General features: G+C 42.8%; 1 protein-coding gene across 1 annotated transcript in view; it reads left to right on the top strand.

Moving 5' to 3' along the window:
• LOC310789171 (NLR family CARD domain-containing protein 3-like) overlaps positions 1–16,478 on the top strand; it is a 268,107-nt gene that overhangs the window by 225,118 nt on the left and 26,511 nt on the right. Inside the window, exon 6 of the mRNA XM_083650761.1 lies at positions 4,793–4,966. Within this exon, the coding sequence (XP_083506887.1) occupies positions 4,793–4,966 (174 nt within the window). The remainder of the gene's footprint in view (positions 1–4,792; positions 4,967–16,478) is intronic.

The raw sequence follows: 16,478 nt of genomic DNA, 5'->3' as shown, positions 1-16,478 counted from the left end.
AATGGGATATTTGACACGTCGTGACGTCACGATGAACCAAAGACTATGGGATTTCAAGATAGTTACTCCACTACTCCCCCTGTACCCTTTCGGCTCCTCACAACTCCAAGCCTATTCCCATGATGTCACAAGCATTTTCCTACCAATATGGTGCTAGTAGCTACAATACAACCAGCTCATTGGACGTTTGTGTCACTTGACCAGTTAACACTAGAACCGCCACTGTGGTCAGTGGGACCGTTTTGATATTTTCAATGCATGTAACTATATTTCAATAAAAGATATGACCCTGCCTGTCCATGACTTTTCCTAAATATGTGTTTTTTACTATCTATCTACGTTTTAAAGTTGTGTCATGAAAGGCAAGAGAGTAATAATAATTTAATCCTTGGAGCGCCATCGCGGTCACAGAGACCAGTGCAGTTTGTGAATGGAGAGTGTAGCCTATAGCGCAGCCAGTGCACTTAGCAGCATCATATCTCTCTCCCACTTTCCCCATGCAGATCCCTCTCTCTCTCTCTCTCTCTCACACTCACTCTGCTGCTTGTAGGGAGCCGATCTCTCTCTCTCTCTCTCTCTCCCCCTCTGCCTGCTTGCTCTCTGTGCTCAGAGCAGAGAGAGCACAGTCTGACATTTCCGCAAACAAATCTCATCACAGTTTAGCGCACATGTAAAATATAACGCTATACTACGACGTGACAACGTGACAACGCTGCTCTAAACACATCGGCTACTAAAATATATTTCCCTGCATCTCATACTGAGAGATTAGATCGGTATTGAGTTTGGACAGACTGAATCCTCCTGGTCCCATGCAGGAGCCTGTTTCGCCAGCCAGGGTCTGGGAGGAGGGAGGCGGAGAACGCAGCCTGCAACTGCGCTGAGAGGAAAACTTTTGCACAACTTTTAACAAGAATCACGAAAAGCCCCCAAACTAAAATTAAAAAGGGACTTTGTGGCAAGTTGGACGAGGGAATGACGTGGAGAAATCTCACATTGTGTTACCCCAGAGCGGGGGGTTTGTCCTATTGTGCGGTGTGCTGCGGTAAACGAGCCTCGTGTCACTATGCTCTTATCGATAGATAGACGCCACACACACACATGGAGAAAAATAATTAAATTTCTATTTCGCCACTGAATTACCAAATTGATATTACTTTCAACCATTTTGAGCAACGCTGCTTCCATACAGGCTACCAGCGTTGGCTAGTTGTTGATATTTATAAAGATATTGCTCCTCTCAAATAAGTTATTTTCGAGGCGGTGGGCAAACTGTAATGGCGTCGATTTCCGGAAAAAAATCTTGACTTGAACACAGCCAAAGAGTTTCGTATAGACAAGAGCATATGTCATTTCTTGGTTTTTTCCATAGGTATTTTCAAATCACTGTTCTGATACATATCTAGGGGGTAAGTCCTCCTTTAACCATGTGAGTCCCATTGAAATCGAAACCTCTTTTCAAGGGAGCCCTGGGAAAATACTGGAAAAATAGTCTTTCATTTGAAATACACAAAATACAAAACAAATGCTGTTTTTGGAAATTGTTATTATAATAACTATAAAACAACATGGAAGATAATGCTTCTCTTGCAATAGAATGTGTCACACTGTCACAAACTAAATGTTTGTTGCATGGTGAAAGAAAAATAAAGTAATCTATTTCTTAAATAACTCATGCTCAATGGTCCCTAAACTTATGTACCCCTTGAGCTGTTTTGCCATCCCAGTAGTAGTCTACCCCCTCACTCGTGCGTGTTGATTCTGCTAAATTTGTTCTATTATTATTCAGGAGCAAAAAAAAAAAAAAAATTTTTTTTTTAACGATATCATTTTTTTCTGACGATACGCATATCGTGACGTTTCGATATCGCGATATATCGTGCGTCGAAATATCGTGACAACCCTACGCGCTGAGCATGGCTATATGTACTGCCACCTCATAGCCTCCGCAGTGACGTCAAATTGGCATGTTGACAGGGGCTGATTGGCTATTGAGGATGGGGTGATGAGTCACACGTCATAACGGACGTCACACTAGGATTACACTTGACTAAGGCTGGGAGCTGATGCCTATTGTGATGTGAGGTAACATGACTGGTCTTCATCTTGAAACTAGGTCGAGACCAACATATATATATATATTACAATCATCTGTCTCTCTCTCTCTGCCCTCAGACCGTGGCAGAGAGAGAGAGACAGGCAGAGAGAGAGAGACAGGGGGAGATAGAGAGAGGGGGGAGAGAGCTGAGACAGCTGCTCTTACCCCTACTAATGATAATAGCTAATGATAATACTACCCATGCAACAGTGCATATTTGAACAAAGCTCTCAAGTATTGTTAACTGGCACAAGAAAATACCAGATTTAAGGTACCTCCGTTTACGGAAGATTTAGAACCGATTTAAAAAAAGAGTGTGATTAATTTGCGATTAATCGTGATTAACTATGGAGAATCATGCAATTAATAGCGATTAAATATTTTAATCGATTGACAGCCCTAAATGAAATGTATATAGAGTGTGAGTCTACTTTCATTAGTATATGTCCAGACAATAGATTTGTGAAGAGCGGCAGGCTGCCATTTTAGTATAGAAAGTATCTGGTTGTTCAACACAAAAGTTGCCAACACAAACAATAAAGCACAGATTGTAGGAATTATCAGCACAGTGGAAAAGTGTCTTTAGAGAATCTGATTGGTTGCATCAAACTCCCTGTTGCATGACCCTCACCCTAACTCCCTGTTGAGTAATAATAACTGACTGTACAACAGCTTATACCTTCAACTCCATTAAACGCCAGGATGAGCTTACTAAATAAATTCATGTTTAGAATATGGACATTTAACAGGAAATATTAGCATTACTCATAATTACTATACCATTCTCTCATTGTTGTCTGTTCATTCAGAGACGCTTGCCGAGTGCCGGAGTAAACACAAATCCAACTTGAAGAAGAAGTTTCAGCGTTTGTTTGAGGGAATCACAAACTCAGAAAAGTTGGTACTTCTGAATGAGATCTTCACAGAGCTCTTCCTCACAGAGGAAGAGACTGGAGAGGCCGACAATAAACATGAAGTCAGACAGATTGAAACGGCATCCAGGAAACCACTGAGCCCAGAAAACACAATCAAAAGTGAAGACATCTTTAAACCCTTACCTGGAAGAGATAAACCAACCAGAACAGTGCTGACAAAGGGAGTGGCTGGCATTGGGAAAACAGTCTTAACACAGAAGCTCACTCTGGACTGGGCTGAAGACAAAGCCAACCAGGATATGCAATTCATATTTCCAATCACTTTCCGAGAGTTGAATCGGCTGAAAGATAAACAGTTCAGCTTGGTGAAACTTCTTCACCACTTCTTTCCTGAGACCAAAAAAGCAGGAATCTGCAGGTTTGACAAATTCCCAGTGATGTTCATCTTTGATGGACTGGATGAGTGTCGGCTTCCTCTAGACTTCAAGAACAATGAGTTCCTGGATGATGTTACAGAGTCGACCTCAGTGGATGTGTTGCTAACAAACCTCATCGAGGGGAATCTGCTTCCGCTTGCTCACATCTGGATAACCACACGACCTGCAGCAGCCAGTCAGATCCCTTCTGAGTACGTTGACATGGTAACAGAGGTGAGAGGCTTCAATGACCAACAGAAAGAAGACTACTTCAGGAAGAGATTCAGAGATGAGGAGCAGGCCAGCATAATCGTCTCCCACATCAAGAATTCACGAACCCTCCACAACATGTGCCACATCCCAGTGTTCTGCTGGATCACTGCTAAAGTTCTGAAGCATCTGTTGAACACTCGTGACACAGAAAACCTGCCCAAGACCCTGACTGCGATGTACATCCACTTCCTGGTGGTTCAGTCCAAATTGCAGAACGTCAAGTATCATGGGAAAACTGAAACAGATCCGCACTGGACACAGAGCAGCGACATGATTCTCTCTCTGGGAAAACTGGCTTTTGAGAAGCTGGAGGAAGGCCACCTGATCTTCTATGAAGAAGACCTGAAACAGTGTGGTATTGATATCAAAGCAGCCTCAGTTTACTCAGGAGTGTTCACACAAATCTTTAAAAAAGAGGAGTGTGGGATGTACCAGGACCAGGTCTTCTGCTTTGTCCATCTGAGCATTCAAGAGTTTCTGGCTGCTGTTCATGTCATGGTCTCATTCATCAACACTGGTGTCAATCCACTGTCAGAAGCCTCCAGGTTGTCTAGGCTATTCAGAGACAGATCAGCAGTAAAATATCTCTACCAGAGTGCTGTGGACAAGGCCTTACTGAGTCCAAATGGACATCTGGACTTGTTCCTCCGCTTCCTCCTGGGCCTTTCACTGGAGACCAATCAGGCTCTCCTACAAGGCCTGCTGCCACAGACAAGAAGTAGCTCACAGACCAATCAGGAAACAGTCCAGTACATCAAGAAGAAGATCAAGAAGAATCCCTCTGCAGAGACAAACATCAATCTGTTCCACTGTTTGAATGAGCTGAATGACCGTTCTCTAGTGGAGGAGATCCAACAGTACCTGAGATCAGGAAATCTCTCCACAGTCAAAATCTCCCCTGCTCAGTGGTCGGCTCTGGTCTTCATCTTACTGTCATCAGAAGAAGAGCTGGACGAGTTTGACCTGAAGAAATACTCTGCTTCAGACAAGGCTCTTCTGAGGCTGCTGCCAGTAGTCAAAGCCTCCAATAAAGCTCTGTAGGTTAATAACTGGGTAGATCAAATATATTAAATAAAATATATATACATTTTTAAATGTGTTGTATATCTCTCTCACCAATTCTTCTTCAGGCTGAGTGGCTGTCAGCTGTCAGAGAGAAGCTGTGAAGCTCTGGCCTCAGTGCTCAGCTCCCAGTCCTCCAGTCTGAGAGAGCTGGACCTGAGTGACAACATCCTGAAAGATGCAGGTGTGAAGCTGATCTCTGCTGGACTGAAGAGTCCACACTGTAGACTGGAGACTCTCAGGTCAGTATTCCTCTTCGTGTTCAACAGACAACCATTTAAATCCTGCTTTACATACACGTTAATATCAGCAATTATCACACGGCTTTGTTGAATGCTTGATTCTGATTGGTCGATCACAGCATTCTACAGTCTGTTATTTCTGTGTATCAGACCATTGCTTATAACAGACAATTCTGATGACAGACTCCGGAGGCCGTGGGTCATATCAATCTGCAGAAAGAAGTCCAGTAAATGCTGTTTCTTTAATAATCAAATTAACAATGGGAGTGCCTCTCCTAGTTACATTTTGATTTCTTTAGTTAGTAACCGTGTAATAAGCTGGATGATGTACAGCTCACATAAACACATATCATGTAGAGGATTATCTCTGTTCATGTCATTTTAAAACCAATTGTGAATCCAATATTTAGCAAGACTTCCTAGTCTATGTGAATTACTTTCCATGATATGTGAATTACTTTCCATGATATGTGAATTACTTTCGAATTACTTTCCATGATATGTGAATTACTTTCCATGAGGACATTTCATTGTTTCCTCTCCTTGGATTCAGATTCAGATTCAGATTCAGATGACTTTATTTATCTCAGAAGGACAATTCATTTTCACAGCCTACCCAACACCTTAAAAGCTCACAGGCGAGGAACAAATACTCCTGACAGACATGACAAGACATAACGTAACAGCATGACATAATAAACTAGAACGAATGCAACGCGGACTTATGCCTCCGCCATTAGTTCATTCTAGAGTCCAAATCGCCATTTGAGGCAAATTGGAAGAAATTCTGTCAAGGCGCTCCTGAGATGTTGCGTTACAGAGTTTGGAAATTGGGTGTGTGAGGTCACAGTGACCTTGAACTTTGACTACCAAAATGTAATCAGTTCATCCTTGAGTCCAAGTGGACGTTTGAGGCAAATTCAAAGAAACTCCATCAAGGCATTCCTGAGATATTGCGTTAACAAGCTTGAAAATGGCATTCGAGAGGTCACAGTGACCTTGACCTTTGATCACCAAAATGTAATCCGTTCATCTTTGCCCCCAAGTCGACGTTTGAGCCAAATTGGCAGAAATTCCATCAAGCCGTTCTTGAGATATCGCTTTAACGAACTTGGGAATGGCAATAATACGTATTTATTAATGGTGCATCTATCATTTACAAAGTATGAGAATACAATAATTAAACACATTAGAGATTAGGTTATTAATCAGGAATAAAATGTTTATAACTGTGTTACTAATGCTTAGTGATGTATGAATAATGCTTTATAAATGATGAATTCATGATGAATTATGTATTTAATAATGGTTTATTAATACTTTATAGTGTATAGTTATTATAAAGTGTTACCACATTGGGTGCTGCTCAGTGATTTTCACTGCACAGTGAGGTTATCGTTTCACAGCACACTGTGGGATATGTCGCTAGTAATCACAGTAACGTGAACGTTCACAATCATGACCACTAATCATTACATAATGTTAGGCAAACAACAGATGACTAAATAAATGGTTAATGATAATTGAATGACAGCAATAGCCAATGAGCTGCATTGAGTCATTCGGTTAGAAATCCATGGTGCATCATGAGAATACGGCACTTTAACTCATTCATGGCCAGTTTAGGACTGCCAATATTTAGCACAGGCCAAAGATTTTCATAATTGTTGGTCATCTTTCAAGACCCACAGTAAATTATCTATTAGCACCAAAGTGATTTGCAATACCTCAAAATGAAGATGTACGTCTCTGGGTTCACCAGGAAAAAAAAGTGAGCTTTTAGCATGTTCTGTACTCTACTTATAGCCATTTATATACACCCTGTTTTCACCCAAAAGGTCTCTCTGAGAAGAAAAACAGGAGAAAAGGCGATTTTTGTAAAGCACACAATCTCAGGCAGAACTCGCTCTCAATTCTTTTATTTTGAACTGCCTGGCAAGCTTCTGGTTAGCAACACCGCACTGCTGACTCCCCAGTCCTGGGTGATGTAGTGGCAGGTGATGGTCACGTAGTTTTCGGTTGTCATGGCAGTCCAGCTATCTGTCGTCAGTGCAACCTTGCCGCCGGTAGATGTAACGTCAGCTAGCTCTGCTAGCAACTTGGACTTAGCATCACCGTATCTCTTCTCAAAGTGCCTGGTGATTGTGCTTCGGCTTGGGATATCGTATGCTGGTTCCAGGAGGTGCATCATTTGCTTAAATCCCCTGCCTTCAACCATAGAGATAGGCATCATGTCTTTTTCTATAACCCCACAGATCGACTGGGTTATTTTCTCTGCTCGCCGTGAGTCACAACTTTTCCTCTTAAATGCTGAGCTGATGGTGGGTTGCTCTAGCGGAGATGAAGAGGAGCCAGCCAATTTATCTGAATGAACACCGTTCAAGTGATAGAGCAGTGCTGTCGTTGTGTTGGTGTAGCTGTACACCGATTCACAGTGTTTGCATACGGCAGTATCTTCTCCTTTCTTATCAAAATGTTCCCACACAACGCTTCTCTTCGCCCTCTTCATGGTCGTTGCAACTGTGTGGGTTTTCCTATTCTATTTCAGACCAATCTTAAAATGGCTGCCTGCCACCAGGTGTTCAGAGTTTACTGCGCCTGCGTGATGTGTCTGAAAAGGGCTATAGTAATACCATTGCGCCCTCTGGTGGATCATTAAGAAATTATTTGAAAACACCATTCTACTGTCAGAAATCAGAACGCAAGTTGCTTTTTGTTTTTGTTTTGATCGAGTAATTTTTCTTTGCTCGAGTAAATCCTTAACAAGCAATTAATTGAGTTTCGATTAATTGTGTGCATCCCTAAGCCCAACCAAACGCTGCTGTATACACTGGCTTTGTTTTGTTTGTTTCTGACATTGTCTGACATAAATAGATAAAAAAAAAAAATTGAATTGTCCCTGGGCTGCAAACTCATTTAAACTGTGGAGATCAAAGTGATTTCTGTGGAGAGTAATGTTAGCGTTACTGGCAGGCTCTGTTCCCCCGAGACGCTGTTTCTAACTCGGCATGAGAGCGCGCTCGAGGTCGCTGCTGGAGGAGCCGGCTGGAGGTATGTGCGCATGGCCGTGTGCTCCAGACGGTGGGAGGCTTTGCGGAGCTGCACACCGTGGAAAAAGTGCATCAAACTCAGATTGATAATCCTCTAACTTCATTTGAGCTTATTGAGGTAATATATTAATATTGTAACAACAGATATTACAGATATAACGTCTATAATGAAGACGTGCCAACTTTGATGACGTGGTGTCCAGTATTTTAAGAGCAGAGGGTTTTTTCATTTCCTGGAAAGTTGCTGTTTTGGAGATGCGTGGTTTACATCGGACAGCGACGATATGTAATGTTACACAAACACGCAAAGTTCAAATTAAGCAAATATTGAATTAGTAGATGGGGTTCCTCCATATTTTGTGTAAAGCCAGAGAGTATGGAATACACAGGGAGAAGAGACCCACATGTATGATAATAACATTTCAGCAAGTATGAAGTTGATTTAAAAAATCCTGCTTTAATTTGTGCTGTCCAGCCCTCCCACAGCTCATCAAATATGGCATTCACATAAAAATATTTGCAAGACATTGTTGAGTGACACTCTCTCCCTCTTTCCCTCTCTCTCTCCCACACACACACACACTAGGGATGTCACGATACCAAAATTATGAGTTCGGTACCGATACCTGCCTAAGTATCTCGATACCGATACTCAAACGATACCACGGCAAAAACCTAAAACATCAGGAAACATGTGCCCAGTACTCTACTGAGCACATTTTCTCCCTTTCTATTTGTTTAGCAGAACTCTGCCAAGGTGTATTGAGTCATTTCATTTTGTGTTCAGTCTACTTTAGTAGGCTATGTGGGCTAATAATCCTGGGCTTCTAAATGTGTTTTATTTTGGCACAAGGAAGGGATATTAACATGTTGTCCTGTGTATTAATGAATGTCATTATGTTTCTTATTTGCATGCACAATAAATAGGCTATTGAAATATATGCTATGGTGGTGGTTTATTATATGGTGTAATTTTTCATGTCAGGTGTGTTTTTGACAATTAATCACTATATCATTAATAATTGGATTATTGTAAATATTAGTATGGGGGACATGGGATTGCTGCATGCCATGTAAGGGTTTAATGACACTCTATGGCCTTGATTTAATTATTTAGTACATATTTGAGTCAGGGCCATGGTGTTATTGGGGCTTTTGCATTATGCAGTGGTCTGATGTCCCCTAGGTAGGCCAATTTTCAGAAAGTTGGCAAAAGAAAATGCGGTAGCCTATTATCCACGTAATGTTCCACTCACTACCATTATGCCTAATATCAGGAATGTTGAAGAGGAGGGGCAATTAATTGACGTGATTAAAAGATCTCCAGACGCCGCCAGGCAAACCCTCAAACGAGGGAAATGAACCCCGTTCTCTGATGTGAAAACATCCTAGCCTGATATTCAGACTGAAGTGGAGGGAATCATGATGGCTTGGTGACAGAGAGCACACTGCTGTCTGCCTCTGCGGAGCAGCTGCTAACATTACACGTGTGTGCATTTGTCTCTCTATGAAAAACATCACATAGCCGTTCATGATTATACAGAGGTACGTAAAATGTATTACCAGACGGCACTCTTCAATTCAGCATATATATAATCCACGGAGAGGTTACAGTAAGTGAATAAAATGTCAATTCTGGATGTGAGTCATCTATTATCCCGCTCTCTTGCTCGTTAAAAGTGCATGTTTTTGAATGCAGTTTGGTTACATCATCCGCTCGTTGCGGCTCCCAGAGGTTTGGTGAGCGGCGCCAACAGCGCCGGTCGCACACTGACGCAACTCATGACATTTTAAAAAGTATCGGTACTAAATTAACGTGGTATAGTACCGTTTTTAACGACAGGGTAGCGCGGTACCATTGTGGTACCGGTATATCGTGCATCCCTAGACGGCGGGAGGCTTTGCGAACTCAGATTGATAATCCTCTAACATCATTTGAGCTTATTCAGGTAATATATTAATATTGTAACGACAGATATTACAAATGTAACGTCTATAATGAAGACGTGCCAACTTTGATGACATGGTGTGCAGTATTTTAAGAGCAGAGGGTTTTTTCATTTCCTGAAAAGTTGCTGTTTTGGAGATGAGTGGTTTTCATCGGACAGCGACGATATGTAATGTTACACAAACACGCAAAGTTCAAATGAAGCAAATATTGAATTAGTAGATGGTAGTGATGCGCGGGTCAGGGTTTTTTAACTCATTGAGTGCCAGCCACTTTTGGAGAACGGACGCTCCCAGTGCCAGAGTTTCAGAGCGTTTTCAGTGATTTCTCGAGCCCCACAGAATATTGTGTGATATTACTATGTAAACACTGAACATGCACAAAGAACGATGAGACTCTCTTCTATCATCTGCAAAAAAAGTTTATTGATCCCATTTTCCGTTCTTTAGTTATGAGCCGGAGAAGATAGCTTGATTTAACCAAAAACAGCAATTTTTTTCTAGAAGCTGAGATAATGAGCCTTTTGTGAAATTAAACATTTCAAGCACATCACTGACTCTGAAGCTAATATTTTCTAATGTAGTCACACCTCAAAAATAATTTCCTTCAATAAAACAGTGAAGGCCAGGGAATTTTGTTTGGCAGAATAATATTTTTTAGCTGCAACCAGCAGCGCTGGCCCCTGCGTGCGCTGCTGGTTGCAGCTTCTTGCTGGTCTTGATTTGCTGCTGGTGGGCATCGGATATTCTGGCTTGCGTTTGCCAATCCTGTCCTGCTGTCTGGGTCTGTCTGGGTCAGTGTTGTGTGCTGCTCTGCGTGCACCCCCCCCCCCCCCCACTGCACACTCCTCCTCCGTATGGGAGTGTCTCTGGTGGCTTTCTGCTGCGTTTGCTGTGCACAGTGAAGGGTGCGCGACATCCAGCTTTTTTACAGCGTTCCGCGTGTGTTTGTCACCGGCTCCCATGCTTCCAGTTGAGAATAATAACAACTCCACGGCTGATCATGCGGATGTGCTGTCGCAACGGACACGGAGGGGCTCAATTGTGGCAGCAGATTGGCTGCTGCAGGCACAGCTACAGTAATGTTATGCTTCATGCATATCGATGCATACGGATGCGATGCGATTTCCGTTTCCCCAACGACTTCTTCTTTGTTTTTTCCTCGCCTTTCTGTACTCTGGAGAGCACTGTCGCCACCTAAGGGTTCTGTAAAATAGGTTACACGCCTTCATAGCTCCCATATTTGTACAGGAGATGCCTGATGCTTTGATCCACGTCCCACCGTCAAAAAACGCAATTGACGAACATACTCGTCCTTGGCACTCTACGTTACTAAACGAAATGACGAACATGCTCGTCCATGGCACTCAATGAGTTAAGGCCCGCCCCAACCCAACCCGTCATTGGAGCCAGCCCGCCCCGCCCAGCCCGTTAAAATATCTGAAAATTCCTAACCCAGCCCAACCCAGCAGCCCGCAACGGCCAATTTAATGTACCGTAAATTCCGGACTATAAGCCGCGGCTTTTTTCCCGTTTTTTGGCCCCTGCGGCTTATATAACGGTGCGGCTTATCTATGGATTTTTTCAGAAAAAAAAAAAAAATACAAATAAAATCTCTCTTTTTTAGCACTCTTTCTAACTATAAATCCACTTCTGTTTTAATTTCCTCTCTTGCCCTCTTTTCACCACACCGCGGACACTGTGTGCACTGTAAAAATAAACAACGGTGGTGTTGTGTTATGTTGTTTTGTTGAAATGTTACGGTAATACGGTAAATGGGAGCTTCCTCAAACAGCCATCTCTTTCCCGACAATCCCCTCTGTGCGTGACCACTTACATATGGTAATTACGGTAAGCAAACGGCCACTCGGCCATCAACTCCCTCCCCCGACTACCAGGAGAAAATCACAAACTTCGGCGAATTCACACAAAGGAAGATCAAGGAATATTCACAACAAGACGAGCAGTAGAAGCAACACTCTCACTTACCATGGGGAAGGTATGCAGAAATTCACACGACGCAGCTTTCAAGTTGAAAGCAGTCAATCTCGCATTAAAAGAGGGAAACAGAGCAGCCGCGCGTAACCTGGGCATCGATGAGTCAATGGTGAGGCGTTGGACGGTGCAGCAGGAGGAACTGTCTCAGTGCAAGAAGACCAAAAAGTCCTTCAGAGGTCATAAAAGCAGATGGCCCGAACTTGAAGATTCCCTTGAAGATTGGGTGTTGACCCAGAGAGCAGACGGCCGAGGCGTTTCCACGGTGCAGATCCGACTGAAGGCCAAAACAGTCGCCACCGAAATGAAAATTGAACATTTCATAGGTGGCCCATCTTGGTGCTTCCGATTCATGAGACGAAAGGGACTGTCCGTCCGGGCGATAACTACTGAACAACTCCCTCCCGACTACCAGGAGAAAATCACAAACTTCGGCGAATTCACACAAAGGAAGATCACGGAATATTATAGGAGTGTGAAAACATCCACAATCACCAACGGGTTCCAAAACGCTGGACTGCTGCGGGATGAAGAGGATGACGCCGCCACAGCTGACGCTGAGGGCCGTCAGAGGCTTCAGAGGCTGTTCGATGCCGACAGTGACGAAGAGGAGTTCGTTGGTTTTGAGTGACAATGAAGGAGAGAGGAGAGTGGTTGACGAAGCCACCCTGAACCTGTTCGTTTCCGACACTGAAGATGAGGACTTTGGTGGTTTCAGTACGCAGGAAGAAGAGGAAGACGAGGATTAGTGACTTGACTTCTCTGGTTACAGGTTTGCTGCACATATAGCCTATTGTTGTGTGATTTTGTCTGGGGATTAGTGACCTGACTTTTGTTTTGTTTTGTTGAAATGTTAATAAATGGGAGCTTCCCCAAACAGCCATCTCTTTCCCGACATTCCTCTCTGTGCACGAACCCTTTCATATGGTAATTAAACATCAAAACACCCGCGGCTTATAGACCGGTGCGGCTTATATAAGAAAAAAATAGTCAATTTTGGTCCCGCGGCTTATATACCGGTGCGCCTTATAGTCCGGAATTTACGGTAATATGTCTCCGGACTCAGGAGGAGCACAGCAGAGCTTCCAAGGTGTGCAAAGTAGCTAATAACTCTGTCTCTCTCCCCCCTCTCTCACACACACACACACACACACACACACACACACACAGACACTTACATGCTGCCGTGCGCGACAACAGTTGTAGCCTAGGTCTGCTCTGGATGAGTTGCGCTGCTGCTTTTGCAACGCCCTGTAAAAGGGCGATATGTGTGGAAAGAATTCAATGACGATGCTTTCCTCAGATCAAAGTGTATTTTGTCTTTAAGTCACAAAACCATACATGTACAAATGTCACAGTGGCTATTATTACTAAGTTCCTGGCAACAATATAACATATCAAAAATACTGTAGCTACATCAATAGACCATAATACAATATTAGCCTACTATTGGAATGTATACAGGTAAACCAGTAACTTAACATAAATTCACTCATACAATACAACACCAGTAACTTAATATTCATATAAACTCACTCAATCAACACAAGACTAGTAACTAACGTGTACATGGCCACAAAGAACTACTGTTGAAAGACCACATGAGATGCTAGTTAGCTTTGCACTGTTCTAAACATGAACCAGACGCTGCCCGTGGCTAACGTTAGCTTAGCCACATTAGCTTCGCTCGTCGTCAGGTAATTAACTGCATTCCAACACAAAGCACGGACGTGTCACACTACAAACAGTTTCCCGAGGGCATACATACATTTACAAAACATACCATACAATATCAAACGTTACCATGAGGGATAAATACCTGTAAAAGGGCGATATGTGTGGAAAGAATTCAATGACGATGCTTTCCTCAGATCAAAGTGTATTTTGTCTAAAGAGGGGAAGCAGTGCATCCCAAAATATCGCTCCAAGCGCCTAGGCGCCGCCTGCTGGTACCCTCCAGTAATTACTACTGTTGTGAAACTTACGAATCCTGAGCATAGTAAAACAGAAAATGTATGCGGTTCTCAAATGGTTAAACATAACTACAAAGACAACGGTGAAACATGAAACACACATGAAAATGCCCACAAGATAACTGAAATCAATATAAAACAAATGCTTTGTTTTATTCTGCTATATCCAAATAATATGAGTTTTTACTGCTTTTAATTATTCTCAATATAGGCTACTTTATCGATTGTTCCCAAGCATTTTAACTCTTTTAGTGCCTTTTAACAAAATATGAGTTTTTACTGCTTTTAACTATTTTAAACATATTTTGTATCAATTGTTCCCATGACTGTATGATCTTTTTAATCTTAGCACAGACCATGAATTTATTATGCTATACCCGAATTGCATCTATCACACTTTCATGTCAGTCTTTCTTCAATTAATCCATGGTCTTCAGATAGCGATTCCCCAAAGTGCGGATGGCGTGACCGCAGTGTTTCAAATGGAGGTAGCAGGTAGAGGTAGGCACTAGGCAGGCTACAGAAACAGTTCTTATTCTTCCCCATTTATTTTAATTACCTCATGCGCTCTCAATTGGCCATGTTGCAGTAGTAGGCTACTAAACGTAGTAGTGCAGCAGGTGCGCACACGGCTTGCAGATACGGCTAGACTCGCTGTCTGATTTCTTTTAATTACCTCGCTCTCAATTGTTCACAGCCTACTCACGTTGCAGTAAAGTTGACAAATAGATCACAGTCGAGTCCACAACAGAAAATCTGCGGTGGCATTATATGGACACTTCAAATAATAATTACAGCGAATAATCCTTCCAAAATGTTTGTTTTGAGAGCACATAGGCTACCTCATTGAAGCATTTCTTTACTCCATGTAGGCTATAGAGAGTGCAGCAGGAGTCTGTCTGATTGTGTGTGAGAGAGAGTTCACGTCTTTAAGGTTAATTACTCTGCGTGTTTCACTGCTCTAAATTATTTAATAATGTTGCTTTGTCACGTTCTGAGCCTGCCCCGCCCGCACCCAAGATATTTTCATAATTTGCCAACCCAGCCCACCTGCGGGGCGGCCCAGCCCGCGGGACCCGGCGGGTTCTGGGTGACCCGCGCATCACTAGTAGATGGGGTTCCTCCATATTTTGTGTAAAGCCAGAAAGTATGGAATACACAAGGAGAAGAGACCCACATGTATGATAATAACATTTCAGCAAGTATGAAGTTGATTTAAAAAAATCCTGCTTTAATTTGTGCTGTCCAGCCCTCCCACAGCTCATCAAATATGGCATTCACAAAAAAACGTATTTGCAAGACATTGTTGAGTGACACTCTCTCCCTCTTTCCCTCTCTCTCTCCCACACGCACACGCACACGCGCACACGCACACGCACACGCACACACACGCACACACACACACACAGACACACACACACACACAGTACTCTCTCTCTCTCTCTCTCTCTGACACACACACACACACACATACACACACATGAGATAACACTGCCAGTCATGTTTCGGGTCTAAACACTAATGTATGAGAGTAGTTCTGAACGTAAACTTACTTTGATGTCACATCAGTGATATATATTGAATATATTGAGATCCTGCGTCCACTCCGATCTTGTGAGCATGACTGCTCACTACAGTGTGGCAGACTGTAGTAAAAAGCTTCTCCATCCGCTAAGTGGTTTCTACCTTAGCCGTGCGTGACGACCGCATGTTTTTGATCATTGTCAGTTCCTCCAAAACATACAACTGTCGCTGTTTTCCACCTATGAGTCTTGTTGCTTCCACACATGTATCTCAGTCAAAATAAAAGCTCTCTGCAGAGCCATGTCATTGTGACCTCATGACATTTTTAAGGACATTTCATATTATTTTGAAGGCCAAGATTTATCATCAGTGGACCGTCGCTACTAAATGTATTTTATTAAACTGGACGGACAAACCCTGTCTCACACACACACACACACACACACACACACACACACACACACGCACGCACGCACACACATACACACACACACACACACACACACACACACACACACACACACACACACACACACACACACACACACATCTCGCTGTCACTCACCACGATCGCAGATTTAACTCCAAAACAGTAGCATTGTGGATGTGAGTGGATCTACATTTACTAGTTTAATATTATCAATTGCCTGGCCTCCCAGGATACCTCGTAATGTTGCATTTACCCCCATGCATATCGTTTTGACCATTTTTTCAACTTATAAATGTATAAAACCAGAGGAAACTCGCGTTTTCTAGTGCTTCTCTATGGAGCTCTAAGCTGAGAATGTCCGAGTGTATTGTAGAGCTGCACGCGCTGTGATTGGCTCGTCTGCGTTCGGGGCGTGGCTTAGCGATAGGTCAATTGATCCCAAGTGAACCGCCCCATCTGCAAAGCCTTAGGGGAGTAACCTGTGGAGGAAAAATCCACCTGCAATGTCCTGCCGATTGATCAATAATGAAATATCCGTTTCAAGTGTTCTAGGAGGTTTTTATTCCACAATAACATCTCTTCAGAGAGGTCTC

The sequence above is a fragment of the Poromitra crassiceps genome (assembly GCF_964638095.1).
Source record: "Poromitra crassiceps genome assembly, chromosome: 14".
NCBI classification, from domain to species: Eukaryota; Metazoa; Chordata; class Actinopteri; order Beryciformes; family Melamphaidae; genus Poromitra; species Poromitra crassiceps.
Note: the sequence above shows the minus strand (reverse complement) of the source record. Positions and strands in the feature narration are given on the sequence as shown.